Source organism: Pelodiscus sinensis, chromosome 6 (assembly GCF_052426305.1).
Source record: "Pelodiscus sinensis isolate ZL-2025 chromosome 6, ASM5242630v1, whole genome shotgun sequence".
In the NCBI taxonomy this organism is placed as follows: Eukaryota; Metazoa; Chordata; order Testudines; family Trionychidae; genus Pelodiscus; species Pelodiscus sinensis.
In genome coordinates, this window is record NC_143057.1 from 1,517,984 (window position 1) to 1,538,063 (window position 20,080).

General features: G+C 55.4%; 1 protein-coding gene across 2 annotated transcripts; it reads right to left on the minus strand.

Moving 5' to 3' along the window:
- Positions 1-45: 45 nt before the first annotated feature.
- POLR1E (RNA polymerase I subunit E) lies at positions 46-19,018 on the minus strand. Of its 2 annotated transcripts, XM_075931241.2 has the most exons (12): positions 18,850-19,018; positions 17,059-17,162; positions 12,941-13,017; positions 9,374-9,459; positions 8,354-8,409; positions 6,041-6,185; positions 5,137-5,244; positions 4,488-4,584; positions 3,474-3,607; positions 2,986-3,067; positions 1,494-1,625; positions 46-367 (listed from the first exon to the last, which is right to left on the minus strand). In XM_075931241.2, the coding sequence occupies exons 1-12, from the start codon at positions 18,911-18,913 to the stop codon at positions 214-216; spliced, it is 1,239 nt and encodes a 412-aa protein (XP_075787356.2). In that variant the 5' UTR covers positions 18,914-19,018; the 3' UTR covers positions 46-213. The 2 variants fall into 2 exon arrangements, with proteins under 2 accessions (XP_075787356.2, XP_075787357.1); XM_075931242.2 differs by lacking the exon at positions 12,941-13,017 and having other exon boundaries at positions 18,850-19,007.
- Positions 19,019-20,080: the final 1,062 nt, after the last annotated feature.

Sequence of the window (20,080 nt, forward strand, 5' to 3'; positions counted from 1 at the left end):
GGGCGACAAGGGATCACGGCGCAAAGGAAGCGCGAGAGCAGTGGGCCCTGTCTCCCTGGCGGGCGCGGGTTTATTCCCAAAGGGCGGGGACAGAGGAGCAGCAGCCCAGCCCCACCCCGTTCCCAGGGGCTCAGCCGTGGGCGCGGGGCCAGGAACCGGAGCAGCTTGGTTCTGGCAGAGGCGTTCCCCGCGGGGAGATGGGCGCCGTCGGCTTCACTTCATCTTCCGCCGCTTGCCCCCGGGGGGCCTGTACACCGGCAAGGGCAGCGAGAGCGTGGCCAGCTTGTGCTCCTCCTCGGCCAGCAGGTCTGCAGGGCCCTTCCTCTTGGAGACCTTCAGCCGCATGGCCCTGGCGATCCCCAGCACCCTGGCAACAACAACCGCCCATCAGGCCTCCGCAGAGCCCCAGGAGCCCAGCAATGGGGCGTCTCCCCGGGGAGGGGGGCCCACAGGCCTCCGCAGGGCCCCTGGAGCCCAGCAATGGGGCGCCCCCCGGGAAGGAGGGCCCATCAGGCCTCCGCAGGGCCCCTGGAGCCCAGCAATGGGGCGTCTCCCCGGGGAGGGGAACCGGGGCAGGAGCAGGCGTCTGTGGCTATTCTGGAGCAGCGGCTGGCGGTGCACACGGCAGACCCGTCTAGAGACGCCGCTGGGGGAGGCGGGCCGCCATGGGAGAGGGGGCTGCCCAGCTCTGGGGAAGGGGACCAGGCTACCCGCGCCGGTCCGGGGAGAGAGGAAGTCGACGCTCCGTGCCAGCAGCGCCCGGCGGGGGCAGTCGTGTGTCCATCGCCCTGCGGGCGGCCAGGCGGAAGAGCCCAGCTGAGTGCCAGCCCCGCAGGGACAGGCTGCAAGCGCTCGGCCGGCGCGGGGGCTGAGAACACGAGGAGAACAGGAGCTTCTGCGGCGGGGATGCAAAGCCCTTAGCCCAGCCAGTCTCTGTCCCTGCGGCGCGTGGGAGCAGCCAGATGATGGTGCTTGGCATGGTAAGAGCTCCAGGGCAGAGGTGGGCACCCTGTAGCCCACTGGGATGTCACCAGCAGCTCGAGGGTCCCTTGGCTGCCCCACCCCATGCCCTAGGGCCCTGCCCTTCTCCCTTCTGTCCCGCTCCTCTTCCTCCCGGAGCCGGACCCCCACAAGCCAGCTGTTGGCAGCATTCCAGCTCGGGGAGGGCGCAGGTAAGTGATGCGTGGGGGAGGGAGGACAGACGGGGGCACCGGTGTCTCCAGGAACACGGCCGCTCGCGGCGGACTAGAGCAGCAGCTCTTCCCTGCTCCGATTGCTGCTTTTCTGCCTTCCCCGGGCTCACTGGTCCCCCAGGATGGACTGTGGCTCGCGGTGCGCAGCCGGCAGCGGGACCTTTCCAAAGGCCGTTTACTCCCCCTTGAAACATGGGCTCCAATCGGTGCCACGCAAACCCATCCCCCACCGCTGCGCCAAACAGCACGAGCACCCCCGGCCACCCCGTCTCCCAACAGCCCGACAGGAACGTCACTCACTTGTTCTCGTGGAGTTTCATGTCCCGCTGCAGCACAGTCAGGTCTGCCTGGAAGTTGTTCACGTGCAGGGTGAGGGCCAGGACGTAGGCGGTGATCTTAGCCCGCATGGAGGCAGAGATCAGATTCTGGAGCCTGGAGAGAAGAGGGGCGGGGAGAGACCCAGACGTGGCACCACTTAAAGCCCACACACGGCCACTGGGCCTGCGGCTGCCTCCGCCCCACCACAGGACCCGGGATGCTGCTCCCCAGCACGGGAGGGGGCAGCCGCAGCGCTCTCCCCGCCAGCCCTTTGCGAGGCCCCCATCTGCGGGCGCCAGTGTGGCGGGCTGAGAGATTTGAGCCCGCTCCAGTTCCCAACCGGCCCCGCGCTCAGGGACCTGGGGCCCGCGGAGGGCTCTCCAGGCGGACGGGACGCTGCGGAGACGATGCCTGAAAGCGACCCTCTGGCCCTGCCGCAAAGCTCCTCCCGCCGCACGCTGCGTCTCGGAGCGGCTCTGACCAAAGAACCCGCCGCGGCGCGCCCGGGCAGAGGTGATGGCGACGCTCGCCCCGGGCCGAGGGGGGCAGCCTCTCCTCACACTGCGTTTCTAAGGCCATGTCCGCGGGCTGCCACTCCAGGCTGCTCCGGGGCACGCGGCCGAAGAACCTGGCTCCGGGAAAACGCCGCGTCCCAGCACAGTGGAGAGACCACTCCGAGGCAGGCCTGTGTGACAGGGACGGGCAACACCGTCTGGGGCCCACTGCACCACGCGGGCACGGCAGCAGGGCTGGAGGCGCACTGGCACCGGCGGGTCCTGTCCTGGGAGGTACAAAGGCCCCGAGGGCAGGGGAGGCTGCGCAGCTGTAGGGGAGCAGACTCTGCCCTGCCAAGGCAGCAAGGGTGATGCAGGGCCACTACCAGGCTCCCTGCCCTCCGGTCTGTATGATGCTTCCGAGAAAGCAGGCGGCCGGAGGACGTGGGTCGTGCCCGCGCCCACACAGGTGCACTGGTTTCCTTACAGGGGTTATTTCCGCCGGCACCGAGGCCGGGTCTACACTGGCCCAGTGATCCCGGCTAGAACAGCTGAACCCGTGAGCAGGCTTCTTACGAGTTAACCGCCTTCACTGCCCCAGCCAGTGTGCCTCCCCGCCCGAGTGACACCAGCCAGCCGGATCGGCCCCAGCCGGGAGCTGGCCCTTTAATCAATGAATTGTTAAACTGAATTTTTTAATTGTTTAAATGGTTGATTTTTAAAATGGTATTTACACCCCTAACTCCAGCATCGTTATACCGACGAACACCCCTGCCTGGCTCCTCACCTGCACTCGGGAAGAGGAGCCGGTTCCTAGGTCTCTCAGCGTGTGAGCAGCGGCCCCGGCCGTGGGACCCGCAATGCTCAATACAAGTCAGAGCTCGTTACGCGGCCAGGGAGTGGCTCCCTGACCACAGGGCACCGCCACGGCCCCGCGCCCTGCTCGCACACCGACTGCAAACACCGCAAGCCATGCGTACCTGCCGTGGTTGTACGTCTGGGCAGTGAACTGGTTCATGAGTTTTCTGCTGATGACAGGCGGACAGTCAGGGCCCATTGTGTCTGGAAGGGAGAGGGTTTTGCAGTGAAACGATCCACACGCATAAGAGGGCTTCCTTAGAATTCGCACTTACAAACTGTGGTAACACACAGTGCGAGCCGGGAATCCTACTGCCGGCTCTTCCTACGTTTAAAAGGCAGAGCCGCAGCGGGGTTAGCTGCCAGGACTGGGGCTAGCCCTGCTGCAGCTCCCCTGCTTATCGACCAATCGATGGAAAATCCATCGACTAGTCGATTAGCTGATTAAACTAAATTAAACATCCCTAGCGAGCACGGGGCCCAGCCTGCCACCATGCCTGCCAGAGCTCGTCTGTCCCCCCCGTGGATTCCCTCCCCCCCATATTTAAGACTCCATGAATGGCAGCTGAAAGGGGAGCAGGGCTGAGAGCTGCTTCTGCTATCAACTTACGTTTCTTCTTAATCACGGTCTGCAAACTGAACTTGACGAGGGCGTCCAGGAACCAGAGGCAGCGAGCCTTGTGGTCCGCGCTGTCCTCCTTGCGCGGCATGAACTTCAGTGCTTCCAGGACGAAGGAGCAGTGGCTGCAAGGGAACAGGGCTGTGGACACTGCCTGCGAGGGCGACGGACGCCTGCGTGTAAGGGACACGCAGACGAGGCACAGAGCTCTGAACCCCGGGATTTCCCAGCCGGGTCCCGCCTCCGGCCCCAGCGTTTCCACGTTTACCCACCCAACCGCATCTCCTCCCCTTCGCTAGCCAGCCCCCCGGGTGTCTCTTACTGCCCGTTCCCCAGCCGGGAGCCGCGCTGGCTGCATGCGCACACGCAGGCAGACGCCTTCGCCCTGTGGCTGCTTCCTCAGCCCCCCGGTGACACGCTCCGCACACCCCCACGCGCCCCCCACACTGCAGTCCCCCCGGCGGGTTCCTCGCTTTCAGCTCCTCCCGCGGGGGCGAGTCCCCCTCGCGTCACAGCTTGGCACGAGGCGAGCGCAGCAACGCAGGGCCCGCCCCTCTGGAGGCGGGGTTACAGACCATGGTGACATCACAGGACGCGCTGGTTTAAGGAACGAACGAGCCTTTTTGGAACAAAGATGAACCGGCCATGCAGGAAACCGGCGGTAAGAACTCAGAGCGGCCGTGCTGGGCCAGAGCAGCGGCCTGTCGTCTGAGAGGCCGGCCCGGGGCTGCAGAGGGAGCAACGAGACCTGGGCAGTTACCGGAGTGACAGCCGACCCTGGTGGGCCTACCCTCCAGAAAGATACCTACGTCTCCCCTCTACGGCCACGCAGGGTGTGACACACCCCTGGCTACTACACTAAAAATCAGAAGCGCAGCGGGGGGGGTGGACGGCGGATTCCCAGCTCGCGCCAGGCTTCGCCTAGGTCCCACAACCGGGAGCGCCGTACGGTCTCACCTCCCTTCCCGACGAGCACCACAGCGCCCCCTATGCCCCGCACCTCACCTCTTCTCTTCCGCCTTCTGGAGGAGCTCCTCCGGCGAGAGGCTCAGGAGCGCGGCCGCGGGGCTCTGCAGCGCCTCGTATTCGGCCGGGGAGAGGACTGGTGGGGTTTTAAGGAACACGACCGAACGCTGGGGGTCCATTCAGCTGCACAGCCGCCCTGTCCGGTAGGCAGGCCATGTGGATTTACACAGCACAAAGGAATCACTTCCTCCAGCGCGTTACTGCCCCAGCCGGCGCCGCCAGCCTGAGGGACTCTGCGCGTGGACGTGGACTGCAGGCAGGCAGCGCAATCCCAGGGACAGGAAGCAGCCAGGGTCAATGCCCCTGTCACTTCTGATTTCGGGACGGAGCACCTCTCCCGGGCTTGGGTCAGCTGTCCAAACTAGCCTCTGCTCCCCGTAATACCCTCCGTATCCCTCCCGGCTGACACCTACTTCCCATTCGCCCAGGGAAGGCACAAAACCTGGCATCTCTGGAAGACGCTGCCCCGCCCGCAGCCCCAAGGCCTGCTCTCAACCCTCGGCCCTCAGCTCCGTGTCCGTGAACAGAAAAGACCCCTCCCAAAGGACATCCCGCTTCCCCGCTCCCCCGAGTCCGAGCCCTTCTGCCGCTCGGTGTTCCCTGCCGGGGAAAGGGCCGCCAAGGATACTGTCCTCAAACCTGTAGACATCCTCTGCTTTGTCAGCCTCTTCGTGGCAGGGAGGCAGGACGAGGGAGACATCCTGCAAGTCGTCCTGCGCCGCGTCGCTGAGCAAAGCTTTCGGAGCAAGCCGACGAGCGAGGGCGTGAGACGACGCTCATGGGAACGGAGCCCAGACCCGTGGGGACGCCGGTCTAGCCCGCGGCAATTCCGGGGGGACTGGGAATGCTCCTTGGCAGCCCAGACCCGCAGGACCGGCCCGGTGACGCAGCCGGTTGGTTTTAAAGCTTTGTGCCCTGCGGGTCGCTGCGCCAGCCAGATGGGCGATCAGTCTTTCCGGGGGCAGGCCTGACAGGTTCTGGAGGCTAAGCACGTGCGGTGGGGAGGATCACTCTCCAGACCCGCTGCTCTGCTCCCAGACAGCGCCGATGGGCCAGGGGAGGAATTCCCGATTCCCCACTTCATAAGCAGCGTGATCAGAATGAGACGCTTTGATCTCCGGTCTGGCAGGGCCCCACCGTTCCTGGACCAGGGCGCCCAGGGAGTCTAGAGGCACAGTGGTGCGGGGCCCATGCAGCCTGGCTGGGGGCAGCGGAGGCAGGAGGGCCAGCTGGGAAGTAGAGGAGCGGGGAGCATTGAGGGGCAGCGAGCTGGTGGCAGGGGGCCTCCCCTGGTCTGGCAAATTCCCTCCTTCAGGACCGGTCAAGTCCGGAGGGTGCGGGCCAGGGAGGTCCAGCCTGCACTAGAGTTCATCACTCCGCTCCATTTAACACTCGGGGCAAATCCGCTGCTCCCTCCCCAGCCCTTGAGAGCAGGGGCGCTCTGAATACGCACGGAGGAGCAGAGGCGAGGGCCCAGCAAGCCCCCAAGCGGGAGGCGTGGGGGCGCTCTCCTCCATCCCTGCCCGGCTTACCAGCGACCCCTTTGGCCGCGATGATGTTTGCTGCGGCTTTTGTCACGGCCACGTTTAAGGTCTCACTGCCAACTTCGTTCATCCTTCGCGAGCTCAGGGCCCGCTTCTGCTTGCTGGTGCCGAAGGCTGCGATGCACGAATCCACCTGCACGAGAAGCTGGGCCAGTCACTGCGCCGGGCGCGGAGGGAAGCAGCAGGCGACGCACCCGGACCAGGAGGGCTGCCGCCGGAGTCTGCCTGGCACGGGGCGGGGAACGTTCCCCAGGCCTGCGGGGCCAGACCCGCTGACAAGGAACAGCCTCTCCATGGCGGCCCACGCCCGGACCAGAGGCGAGTGAGTCTGCATGCTGAGCTGACCCCTAAGGCCACCGTCCCATGAACGAATCGCACGGGCACAGCTGCGGGAGTGCGCTGATCTCAGGGGGACCTGCTGCAGGGCGGTCACCCCCTCCAGGCAAAAAAAGGGTTAAAATGGCCCTGGGAGTGGGCGGTAGCTAGGGGCCAATCACGAGAGGATTTGAGGCAGCCAATCAGAGCCCGGGAGGGCTGCATAAAAGAGATGGCTGGCAGGGCTGAGCACACTCTCACTCCAGCCCTGGAGGGAGGAGGACGGAGCTGCCTGAGGTACCATGGACAGAGCAGGGCTGGGGAAGGAAAGGTGAGCCAGGGGAGCTGAGGCCCAGCGAGGCAGGCCTGGGGATACTAGGGTGCAGGGAGGCAGCAGGTCCACCCCCCTCGCCTACGAGGAGTGGCCATTCCAGACTGCCATTTGCAGGCAGGGGCTAGATGAAGACTGGCCATGGGTCACTGAGACCAGGTGGGTGTAGAGGGCTGGGGGTTTCCTGAGGGGAGGACCCCAGAGTGGGGGGCAGTACCCGGAGAGAAGGGCAGGGAGGCGGGCCCCAACGCGAGGTGGCGGAGCCGTTGACAGGGAGCAGCAGGCGCCACTCCAGCCAGAAGAGGCGCGCGGGTGTGGAGCTGAGCTTGTTCCCAGAGCGCCCAGCTGGAGGCGCCGTGCTGGGGAGCGGCGCCGATTAACAGCCCCCACGCTGACCATGGGGTCTGCCTGCACGGCTCCGACCACAGGGCCCGGACCAGGCACACCGACGGGGACGCTACTGACCCACAGGAATGAATACAGGCATGTCTGCCCCGCGCTTAATTTCCAGTTACAGCTTCCCACGGAAACCGGCCCCAGAGCTGAACTAGCCTGAGAGGTAGAAAGGTTTCCCTGGAACCTAAGTCTCCTAAACCCCACGACTTCTTGTCCAACCGTCCGTGGGCAAGGAGAACATTCCATCCCAGCCGTCCGGTCCCTCCCCTCCCCTCCCCTTCCCTCGGCGGCTTATCTTGGGGATAAACGGTTTAACCTTTCCTAAAAGTCAGGTTTGCTAAATCTTGTGTTGCACTCTCTGGACGCTCCCCAATGTGTCCACATCTGCCCAGCACTGGCCACTGTGCTCCAGGTGAGGCCTGACCAGCGCTGAACCGAGCGGGACAAATCACGCCCGAGTGTTCCCTATGAAACGCCTGTTAACACAGCCCGGAACACCGGCTATTTCACCGCTTTGCTGACTCAGTCATTTGGGGATCCGCCTTAGCCCCACGCCTTGGGAGCCGCACGACCACCCCCATTCTGTAGCTCTGCCCTTGTTTGCCTTCCTCAGTGAAATCCCTCCTTAGGAGTTCTGACCACTTCTCCCAACTGTCACAGTCCTTTTGTAATCTAACCCAGTCTTCCAGGGTCCCCGCCCCCCCACAGCATGGGACCATCTGAAAACGTTATCCGCACGTTCTCCACTCCATTAGCCAAGTCCACGACTGGAGCCCACTACACACAGCCACTCAGTTTGGCAGCGGACCATGAATAACTTCTCACGGAATAGGATCTTTCAAGTTGTGCGACCTCCCCTTCTAGTCCTCTTCTCCATTCCTCCTTTCTCTTACAGGATTATCCTCCGGGACTCTACCAAAAGCCTTACAAAAAACCAACCAAGAAACATCACGTCGACCGCTTCCCCCCTAGGCAGGTAACCCTGGCACAGAACAACTCCCTTCAAACTTGTCCTTTGTAAACACACTCTAGAGGAACTCCAATCACTAGCTACCGCCCAGCATCTGAGTAACCAGGAACCTGTTCCCAGAACCACCCCCGCTACGCCAGTGATAAAAATACTGCTGGTAATCGGCTCCCACGCAGGCCGAAAACGACAAACTACACCCATTAATGGCAACAGTGCCCAAATCATTTCTAGGCTAACATCGGCCACTGTGGTGAGGCAGGGGATTATCAGAAACTGATGAAACTTTTACCTTCTCTCTGTAGGATTTGGGTTGATTATCCGAGGGGTCCTCCTCTCTTAAATCATCTACAAGAAGAGAGGCGTACACTGAGATGTATGGATAGGTTGTCAGTGACATGCAGGTCTTCGTGCGCATCATGCCAGGGCCTGGCCTACGGCTTCGCAGGCTGATTTCAAGGAGGATGCCCTGACGTGCTCGACAGCATTTCGGGGGAGGCCAGGCACTCCCGTTCCTACACGTGAGTTCATACGTTGGTTTGACACGTCACAGGGGTGTGTCCTGGGTATCCCCAACAGCAGGGTCAGCTAGCACCCGAGGGAGCAATGCACAGAGGGGGCTGAATATTTTCCTCGAGTCTCATGGGAACCAGCGCGGCCCTGCTCAAGAACCCTGCTGTCCAGGGATTATTTCATTTCCTAGAAAGTGCAAACTCAGTCTCCAGGCCCGTTCAGGTCCAGCCTTCTCCCAAGCAGAGATGTGACCTGATCACGACCTGAAACCACTGGTTGGGATTAGCGATGGGAAAGGTTAACGGGGAATGCGTACTGGTTCCAGTTAACCGGTGGGGACTGGAGCAGCCCCTGCCTTCGGCTGGGGGGCTACTCCAGCCCCCTGCTCACTCCCCTTTCATCAGTGAATTGGTTAACCATCACGTTTAACCGCTTAGCCAATTACACAGGATTGTACATCCCTAGTTGGGATTAACTTCAGCGTTTTCCACCTTCCACACTGATTCACTTGAACCTTTCCCCCCTTCTTCTTCAATCTCACCTCTTAGCTACAGCTCTGCCTCTTACTGGCTTCTACACTGAGCACTCTCTCCTAAAGCGCCAGAAAACCCACCGAGCAGCGGCCTGTGCCCTTTCCCTTCCAGACGGGCGCTGGGGGCCAGCAAGCGTCGCCATGACGCTGGGCTAGGGAAGCAAAAGATGCTCGTGGGCTGTAGCCAGACTGTCAGCAGGGGCCGGCGTGAAACGCACACTGAACCGGCGTACTGTGGGGTAGTGCTGGCGGCGGGGCTCCACCTACCGGACAGCAGCGGCTGCATGTTGAATAACTCAGCGTTGTAGACTTCCATTTGCCTGGAGTCCTTGTCCAGCACCCCGACAAAGAACCTGTGGAGAGCGCAGAGGGGGGGGGAACCGGAGATGACTAAGTGAAACACGGTAGCAAGATGCTGTGCATGTCCCTTCTCCTCCCCCCCTACCCAGCACAGACCCCCCCCCCTTTTTTTTCCCTCCATCATAACAATTAGAATTTCACAGTCAAGTGAGTTCCGCAGAATCACGGACATTTCAACCTCTGTCTTGGCCCTCAGGCAACTCCCCGCTTGCTGGGAGCACTCTGCCGAGTGTGGACACCTCTTGGGTAGCTCGCCGGCTCTTTTCAAAGCTCCGCTCCCACGTGGCCGTTAACCCCTTCAATTTACGGTTTGGGCTACACTTAAAACCAGCACCAGCATAGCTACATTGGCCAGAGGCCTGGAAAACGACATGCTTTATGGAGGCAGTGCAACGGGGAGAAAGGCAACCCCATTGCTGGCTCCTTCAGCTAGACAAAAAGATTGAGTCACACAGGCAGCTAAGCTGAACGGGGAGGAAAGGAAACCAAAATGGAGCGGTCTGACGCTTCCAACCAAAGGAAAGCCCAGGAAGTTCAGAAAGAAAGAGAGGTGCCACTCGGATAGGCCGGCTGTCTTCACCTGCCTTTCCACCCCTCCAGCTTCAAGAATTGGCCAGGCACATATTTAGGGCTCTAGAGCAGCTGTTCCAAGAACTGATCACATCATTAAAACGGTCTCTTAATCATGCCCAACGATATGAGCCTTCAGAGATCGAGCGCTAAGTTAGTATGAAATTGCATATCATTGAGAGCCGTAGCACAGATGTTCACTAAGTGGGTCTCAATTTCGTTCTCCAGACATAAGCGTAAAACCGCCCCTCGAGTCTTGTTGCAGTGACGCGGTTGTAAATGAAGTTCTGTCAAAATGAAAGTCACCGTTTCACCCATATGTGGACATCCAGCTCACTAAAATCTTGCCGGACCATGCATGTTGCCGGCCCGGAGAGGTTCAACATGTACATGAGCAGCTTGAAATCACTCTTTCACCTTCTATACTGTTTTAGTCCTGGGTTTCCTGCTACGGCCACTCTTGGACTTCTTAACCCAACGGTGACTAGCAGAAACGGGCTTGCTTGTAACCGACTCCTTTAGAGCCCCAGCACATCCGCCGACTAAAGCTTAGCAGCTCCGTCTGCTGCGACACTCTCACATCAGCCAAAACGGATGCTGAGCCCTTGTGTTCCCTGCCCACCCCCATTCCCCCATCCGTATTTTAATTGCTATGGGGCACAGCCTCGGCAAAAGTACCTCAGTGCAACTCTTGTTACCAGAGCAGATGTAACCAGGACTCAGACTTGACAGACGTTTCCGAAATTCTCCTTTTTCACCCGCCCCCTTATATATATTACATTTAAGAGACCCAGCAAGCCAAAGCTGACCCCAAAATGTAGGCTGTGCAGCCGCTCCCTGAGTTATGAACAAGTTACGGACTAACTTGGTCTGTAACTCGAAGTGTTCGTGACTCGGATCCCATAGAGTTACATGGCGACCGCGCTGTTCGTAAGTGCAGATCGCCGTTCGTAACTCTGATCTGCATTTACGACCACTTTGGTCGTAAGTGCCGATGGTCGTAAGTGGAGGTGGTTGTAACTCGGGGAGCGGCTGTATATTAAAAACAAACTTGTCTTTAAATCCGAGACACAACTAGCTGCTAAGTTTGAGCTGAGAGCACCCCAGGCAAATGTTTTAGCTGCACCTGCCTTTGAGTCAGTGTAGCCAGAAGAAGAGAACTCCCATTCTAGGGCTGCTCCTCATTTCACATCTAAGGCAGGATTTTCACTGCTGCCTAAGGACCCTAGACAGCCAATGACCGGCTGATTTCAACAGGATTCCTCACCGATAAGCATCTGAGTAAGCTTTTGCCTTATGATTTTATTATTCAGTTCCTGTGGAAACAAATCTTTTTGGACTATTAGGGCTACTGCCTGAAGTCAGGTGCAAGACTGGTTTTCTTCTCTCCCCCATTTACATACAGAACAAAACCTAAATTCAGGCTGCTCAAGTTTGACCTGACAGTGTCTCTTAGGGATTCTTCTCCATCCTGGCTCCATGAAACGACTAGTCGACTATTCGATATGCAAATGCTTATCAGCTAGTCGACTTGACTAGTTGCTTTCCCCCTCCCCTCTTGCTGCCTCCGTCAGAGAGAGGTAGCAAGTGGGGGGAGCAAGATCCGGTGCTGGGGGAGAGCTGGCTTGAAAGCCGGTTCCCCCCACACCGTCTCCATGGGGAGGAGGCGCACAGCGGGGAAGTGGCGGTGCTTCCGCCTTTGAAATGCGGCAACAGCCGGGCTCTTGCGTATTTCAAAGTGGAGGCACCCTTATCGACAAATCGAATAGTTGATGCAAATTCCATTGACTATTCGATTAGTTGATTGATCTAAATTTACCACCTTTAGGCTCCATACATGTAAAGCTCCCTTTGATCTGAATGGGAATGTCACTACAGGAAAGGACAAAGACAGTCCCTTAGCAGTTCCACCAGGAGACGATGATTTGCTGTTGACTTTTGCTGGACCCACTAATTCCAAAGGCTGCTATCAAAACCAGAGGTTCCCAAACCTACAGCTCCCAGATCAAGCAAAACTAAGATGTCACACAGACAATGACTTCTTTGTACTGCTCTAAGCACAGAGCCCTGCCCAGATACATTTGTATCTGCATCTTCAAAAATGAGCTGTTGATATCCACAGCCACAGATGCAGAGACCCGTGGATATAAAGCAGATCGCCGCAGATTTCCAGGGCTCCAGATACAAAATATGTATCTGCATCCATATCTGGAAAAAAGAGCCAGGGATATAAAGTAGATATCCGTGGATTTGCAGGGCTCTATCTATGTACGGTACAGCGCAAGGTAAGCACAATATTTATATTCCAGTTGATGTATTGGATAAATACATGGTAAAAATGAGCAAGTCAGCAATGTTCTAGTAACAGTGCACTGGGACACTTTTGTATTTGTATCTCATTTTGTAAGCGACTAGTTTTTAAGGGAGCTGAAACTCAGGGGTACGCCAGAGAAATCAGACTCCTGAAAAGGATCCAGTCGTCTGGAAAGGCTGAAAGCTGCTGCCATATGGAAAAAAGAGACAATCAAGCTGCTGTCCTGCAAGCCCAAGGAACCCTCGGCATGCAGCATATACAGATTCTGCCGACTCTGAAGCGTGAGTATCAGAGTTTCTCCTCGGCGAGTTTATTTACCTTTTTATTTACCCAACTCTTCTTACCCTGAGCAACACGCTCCCTGCATGGGCAGATTTTTCAGAAGCTCTTGGCACCGCTCATTGACAACAATGGGCGCCGTGAGATGCGGAACCCTTGAAAACCGGCCCCTTCCCTTCCCAGCCACAGCACCAGCTGTGCAATTCTGAAAGCCTGCCCCGCACCCCTGCAGACAGCACCTCTGGAAAGGCAGAGAGGGGGAACAAGCACCGAGAATAACAGCTTCCCCACCCCCCGTGCACACCACATACCTGCACAGCGAGTTACATTTCAGGACTCCCGCGCCAAAGTTTTTCCCCACATAAGACAGCCTGTCTGTCTCCGCAGTCTGGAAAACAACGAAAACCCGCGTGAGTGGTGGGAAACTTGTGCCGCACGTTCTTCACCAGCACTGAACTTTCTGACCAGCCACTGTGCCCTTTCCCCTGGGTATCCGATACCAGGTCTCTGATCGAGACATTTTCATCCTGTCTGTTCTTAGGGACACGTTCTCATCGATTCTATTTAAAAAGTCTGTTTCCCAATGAAAGTCTTAGAAGCAAACACATTTCTTGCCTAAGAACAGCCATAAAGGCTCAGATCAAACACTCATCTAGCCTAGGATCTCAGGCCAATGCCAGCTGCCCAGAGGGAGTGAACAGAACAGGGAATCCTCACATGAAACTCCCCTGTGGCCCCTTCCCAGCTTCTGACAGAGGCTACGGACACCATCCTCCCAAGCCTGGCTCACAGCCGTTGATGTCCTGCTAAAGTCCTGGCCTTCACGACATCCTCTGGCGAGGAGTTCCGAACGTTTGTTTTAAACCTGCTGCCTATTCATTTCATTCGGCTCTTGTGTTATAAGGAGGAGTAAATAACTTTTCCTTGTTTGCTTTCTCCACACCAGTCATGATTTTATAGACCTCTGTCCTATCCCCCCATCTTCTTTTTGCCAAGCTGAGAAATCCCAGTCTTATCCATCTCTCCTCAAGCGGCCGCTGTTCCACGCCCCTCATCATTTTTGTTGCTCCCCTTCTGAACATTTTCCAGTGCCACTATATCTTTTTTGAGCTGAGGTGACCACATCTGTACGCAGTATTCCAGATGCGGGCGTGCCCTGGATTTCCACAGAGGCAGTAAGATACTCTCTGTCTTATTCTCTATCCCATCCTTATGACTGAAAGCCCAGCCTGGTGAATAATGCTACCTCTCCATTCACCATCCTCAAAGGAAAGGTAAGAAATGTTTGTGGAAGTCATTGCTTTCACCGTTCCAAAAGTATTTCTGGTTAACTTCTGAGCACGTTCACGGTCGTGAACTTTGGAGTGAAAAACACACCTACCACATCTTGTCCACAATAATCAAACCTGAAAGTGACGGTTTGTAATAAAAATGCTGTAACTAGTTAAAGCTAAAAATGCGTAAAACTAACCATCCTTGCTATTAAATCTAAGGTGTTCTCTCAGATGCTTTAAAGTTACATACAGCTTCCATTATATAAGTTGTTCATAACTTCCTAAAAATTAAATTTTCCGCCAGGACTGAAAATTGCTGGTTTGTCTCAACTCCCAGTTTGCTCCTGGGAGTAAGTGGGAGGTAGCACAAGTAAAATTAATTCAGTGATTTTAATTTAATGCTAATGCACACAAGCATACACGATCACATGCGCGCACACCCCACTTGAAAAACTGGACTTGTTTATGTGCGCTTCCACTCAAGAATGGCTGAACTTCAAAACTTCATTGCACGATCAGTTTCTCATCTCTGATCCTGAACGCCGAGTGTGATTCAGCCACTCTGAACAGTTGATAGGGTTACAGCCTATTGAAATAAAGAACGCGTGTACGTTGCAGTACAAAATTTCTACCTCCTTTGTGGTTGCACATGTGTACGCTATTCAGTAGTGCTAATCGCACAACTCCACAATAACTCAGGGAAGATTTTTCCTTTTCTGCCTTTTAGTTTGTTTGTCTTTCCACTAAAGCCAGCACAAGCAAAACTTTCCAACAAGGGACCTCAAATCATAACAAAAACCAAACAAGGCAAACGTTAAGGTTAGAAATGTTCACATGAGAAATCAGAAAACGCAACCTGGTGTCGGCAGTCATCTCAACCTGCCCAGTCTGCAAAGACTAGGGATGTTAAATGTCAGTTAATCAGCTAATTGAGTAGTGGGTGGAATTTCCATCAATTAGTCGATAAGGGGCGGGATGCTCTCTGCCTTTCCAAGGGGCGGGGCAGGGCGGGATGCTCTCTGCCTTTCCAAGGGGTGGGGCAGGGCGGGATGCTCTCTGCCTTTCCAATGTAGGAAGAGCCGCCCGGGGCTCTTGCTACATTTCAAAGGCAGAGGCCCAGCAACTGGAGCAGCACAAGCAGGGGACGGCTTCAGAGCCCGCTCATGCCATTTCCTGCTGCACCTCTGCCTCCACTGCCACCCATCCCCGCAGAGATGGTGCTAGGGGAAACCAGCTTTTAAGCACCAGCTCCTCCTCCCACTGCCTCTGTATCAGAGGCAGCGGGGAGAGGGAGAGGGGGAGAACTAGTTGACTCAACTACCCGATAAGCCATGTTTATCAGGTATTTGACTAGTTGCTTACATCGCTAGCAAAGACTAGCTCTATTTTGTATTAGGGGTGCTGTTAACCACATGGCCTAATAGAGACAGTGTGTGCAACATGCAACAATCAGTATTACCTTCAGGATCCATGACCGTGTTTAATTTGCTAACCTTAACTAGATCATTGCAATGGTATTTTGCATTTAACCGAGGCAATTCACACTTGCGGTGTACTGCATTACTGAACCCATCAGCCCTTACAGTAAGTGGCATTCAAAATCTTGAAATACATTGTCAGTCAGCTATCTGATGTTAGGTTCTTTGGAGTGCCCTGACAAAACCAAACCTGCCTTTCATACCCCTCAACGCTCGGATACTCAGCCCTGTTCCTAAAGGTTACACTGACATCTGGTGGTATTGCAGACTCCAGACCACAAGCTTTGCAGAGAAGGGAGGTGTTCCAAGTGTCAGCATGCAGACTAGTCCTCCTGGCAGACAGCCGGCTCACTGAAAGCTCTTCTCCCTCCCTCTTGCCCCACTCTTGTAAGCAGCCGTGTAAATGGAAAAGCTGGTGCTCCCACCTTTCCTGGAGCCAATCTGATTTCTACTGCTAAGAACAGCCTCTCCGCCACGCGAGTGGAAATAAAAGTCGAGGCGTGGACAGAGTCTCAGAAAATACCAGAAAGTGGGCAGGATAAAGGTTGGGGGTTGTGTTTTGATTGTAATTCACATGGAGGGGTCATTGGCTACTTTCACCAATTTGGAATCTACTTATTTTTTATGATGGTTAAAAACTGTTTCAGTTACTATGCCCGCTTACATCGTACTTAAATCCCTCTCCTAATTTATGACGCTTAACAATCACATTTTTAATGTTTTCCTCTCCACTGCTGGCGGAGCCCACCAAACACCTGTCCAGCCAAACCCACTGACGGGGCCCAAAACCAACAGTCCAACTAAAGCCCTGTTCCTGCAATCGGTTCCATAGCAGCCTAATCTTAAACAGCCCCACTGGAGAAAATGGGGCTCCATGCCTATCTCCTTACACAAAAGAACCAGTGAATAACTGTCTATGAAAGGGGTATCAAAGGCAAAACCCGAATACAGAGATTTTCCTTCACGCCAGGATCACAGGAATTTACAAACTTGGATGAGACCCAAAATTCATCTAGTCCAATATCTGTCTGCAAATGTGGGCAGTGCCAAATACTTTAGAGGAAGTCTAAAATAGCAGATGAGAGACAAAACTGCCACCACATTCGAGCTCTCTTGATAGCTTAAAACCTGAAGCAAAAGGTTTAACAACTTCTAAAATGTGTTATTCACTGTATCTCGATACATTCTGCACCCATACAGCATCTTTAATTTCTTGTAATCTTAGGTGTTATACTTGTAAACAGTAGCAGCTTATAAAAATATACATAATTTTTTTGCGTCTAGGGTGCATCTACACAGCACTGTACACAAAATAAGATACGCAATTTGCGCTATGCAAACTGTTATCTTATTTTGATTCTATTTCAAAATGGTTTATTTTTAAATTTGGTGCATATAGACAGTGCCAAATTTTGAAATAACGTGCTATTTCGAGACATCCCTTAAACCTCGTGGAACAAGGGTACAGGGATGCCGAAATAGTACGCCTGTTATTTTGAAAAATATTTCAAAATAACAGATGACTTGTTAAGAGGCAGGGTAGCAAATAGTGCCCCTTTACATATATTTCAATACTTCTTGGCAAAAATATCCTGGTTCACCAAAACAAATAGCTAGCAATAACCAGGAACCTGATATATCACTGTAGAACTCGGGTACAATGACAGACAAACTTACCAAGATTCTTTGATGTTTCTTTCTGGGATTAGTAGCGTCATTGTTTTTGTACAAAGTAAAATCCATGTTTTCAGAATTCTGCAGTTTCCCGTTAGAGAACTGAACTGTAATACATTTGTAAGGAAAAGCATTTGAAGCAGTGCAGATAATTATATGTTCAAAACAAAAATGTTGGCAACAGTGCCGAGAGAAGCTACTTGTAACAGGCATGTAAAATGCTGTTTAAAAGGTTAACCGGTTGAAATACACATTTAACTGGTTAAAAGGATCACCACAGGCAGGGGGCTACTCAGGCCGGGTGCCACTTAACCAGCTACCAGTAAGCATAAGGGTTGTGCTTACCAGGTATCCTGTTACCCTTTTACAGCTCTAGCTCTTAATGAGAATTTCAGGGAGCCTGAATGAGCTCAGAGTTAATTTCAGAATACAAATGATTTTATTCTGGAATAATTACTCCCCATTGGAAACCAGCTAATGATTCTGGAGTAAAACGACTGTTCTTATGGCCCCAGGAAGTTATTCTGGAGTATCTACTGTGGAATAATTGACCCTGAAATGGTTATTCCAGTCAATGTCCAACCATCGACAGAGCTTATTGTACCAAGACTGTAGACCAAACAGAGGGCCGCTACCATCCTACATCTGAGACGTCAGCGAGTTGCCCCCTAAGATGGCAAGGCTTGATGCTAAAGAAGGATGTTTTGACCCATGATTTGAAAGTCTACTATTTGCCCCAGCCCAGAGAAGGGCTCGCTTAGAGCTGTGCAAACACAGTCAGAAACAGACCCTGAAAAGGAGACAATTTCTCCATCCCTGACCATTTTGAAATCCAGCTAGAATTATTTCTACCCAAAAGCTCTGCTCTAGGAGTTAGTTTGGGGAAGGTCTCTGGCCTCTACTATACAAGGGGTGAGACTATGATCAGAGTGGTCCCTTCTAGCCTCCGGATCGATGAATGTAAATATGTTGCCAGTTCCCTGAACAGGACCTCAGCACTGGGAGACAATTCATACACTGTTCCATGCACCCCGGGGCTGCAGACTGCAAAGGGATCACTCACTCACATGCTCCTTTGCTTTCTAGCGGCACGGTCTAAACGCACAACCCACCCTGTGCTAGGTGGCAAAGGCAGGCCAGCGGCCGCCCCGCAGAACACTGACCTCCAGCTGCAGTCCTCTGTGGCGGGCTTTCATTGGGGGCTATTTTGTCATTTTTAAGCAGCTAAAATGCTGGTTTTTTTCTTGGACTCCCCGCAGGTTAAAATGTTGTCAGGCCTGCGCAACCGGAGCCCAGCGGCCCTTGCCAGGCCAGTGCAGTACCAGCCATCCCGTGCGCACAAGGCCCCCGCTACCGGCTGGGCCAGGCCACCTCCACGGGGCAGGCTTCCCCCTCGCAAGGGCGGCTCTGCAGCCTGCCCGGGGAGAGACCCCCAGGACTCGCTCTGCAAGCTCAGGGCGGGGAGGGGGCTAGCAAGGATGAAACTCGCCCGCCGAAGTGGCGCGCTGCTGGCGAGGCACAGCCGGGACGCGCTGCTGGGGACGCGCCGCCCTGCAGCGGGGGGCCCGCGGCACATCCCGGGGCCTGGGCTGCAGCAGCGGGCGAGAGCCCCGGGCAGGCAGCGCCCGGTACATCCCCCCCCCCGGTACCCGGCTCACATCCCCCCGCTAGCGGCACCCGGCGGAGCGCACGGGGCGCGGCGCAGCCCGGAGCGCACGGGGCGAGGCGCAGCCTGGAGCGCACGGGGAGCCGCCCCGCGGGGAGGCTGGCTGGGGGCCGGGGCGCGGCTCTTACCGAGCGGGGCGCTCTGCGCCTCCAGGGGGTCCCCCCGGTAGCTCCAGCTGGCGGCAGCGGCCATGGCGCAGCTCCTCGTGGCCGGCTGGAGACGCAGCCGCGACCGCCGCCTAGAGCCGGGCGCTGAGCGGAGGTGGCGCCGCCCCCGCCAGCTGCGCGGGGAAACCTGGGCCGGGCCCGCGTGTGCACGCACCTTCCTGCAGAGCGGGCGGGGTCTGGCATCCACTGGGGGGGGGGGGGGGGCAGGCTTGTAAATAGCGACGTAAAGGGGTGAGCTGAGCAGCCCCCCCCCTCGGTAACTGGGGGTCACCAAATGAAATTAATAGGCAGCAGGTTTAAAACAAACCAAAGGAAGTTTTTCTTCAGGCAGAGCACAGTTAACTTGTGGAACTCCTTGCCAGAGGATGTGCTGGAAGACCAGGACTTTAACAGGTTCCAGAATAGAACTAGATAAATGTATGGTGGCTAGGGCCGTCATGACTATTAGGCGGGATGGGTAGGGACAGTGTCCCTAACCTCTGTCAGAAACAGGAATGGGTGACAGAGGAGGGATCACTTGATGATTCCCTGTTCTGTTCCCTCCCTCTGGGGGCATCTGGCATTGGCCACTGTGGGCAGACGGGGTACTGGGCTGGATGGACCTTTGGTCTGACCCAGTATGGCCATTCTTATTCTTACGGTAAGCACTACCTGACCAGCACGCTTACCGGGTTAACTGTGCCCAGCTGTGCTGAAGAAACCTGGCTTTTAACCTTAAATGTATAGTTTAGCTAATTAACATTTTAAATGGGCTTTTACAGCTCTACTTCTGAAGACCTTCCTAGGACTGCCCGCTTACCACCTCATGGCAAGAATGACAGAACAGGTACAACTTAAAAAACAACAAATAGACTAGTGACACCTTAAAAACTAACAAAACATGTAGAATAGGAACAGCAAGGAGTTCCAGGGCATACAGACTACCAAATTTACTAGCGCTGCAGCTCACTTTGTCAGATGCATGAAGCGAAAGAATCAGATGGCGGAGATATCTACATACAGGGATGGGAGTGTGACAAGTAATTCAATAGGGTGAATGTAGCCCCCTTCCAACAGTGATAAGAAGGTGAGAATACCTAAAGGGGAAAATTACTTTTTGTACTGAGCTAAGCCATTCCCAGTCCCTATTCAGACCCATTCTGATGGTGTCAAGTTTGCATGTGAGTCCCAGCTCAGCAGTTTCATGTTGCAG

What these genes read in the sequence shown, in the direction of transcription:
- POLR1E (XM_075931241.2), bottom strand. Translation starts at nt 18,913, where the DNA reads ATGGCCGCTGCCGCCAGCTGGAGCTACCGGGGGGACCCCCTGGAGGCG. An exon ending in AGAAACATCAAAGAATCTTG is followed by an intron (nt 13,018 to 17,058) that starts GTAAGTTTGTCT and finishes GTTGTTTTCCAG; the next exon opens with ACTGCGGAGACAGACAGGCT. An exon ending in CAGAAGGCGGAAGAGAAGAG is followed by an intron (nt 3,608 to 4,487) that starts GTGAGGTGCGGG and finishes GTTCCCTTGCAG; the next exon opens with CCACTGCTCCTTCGTCCTGG.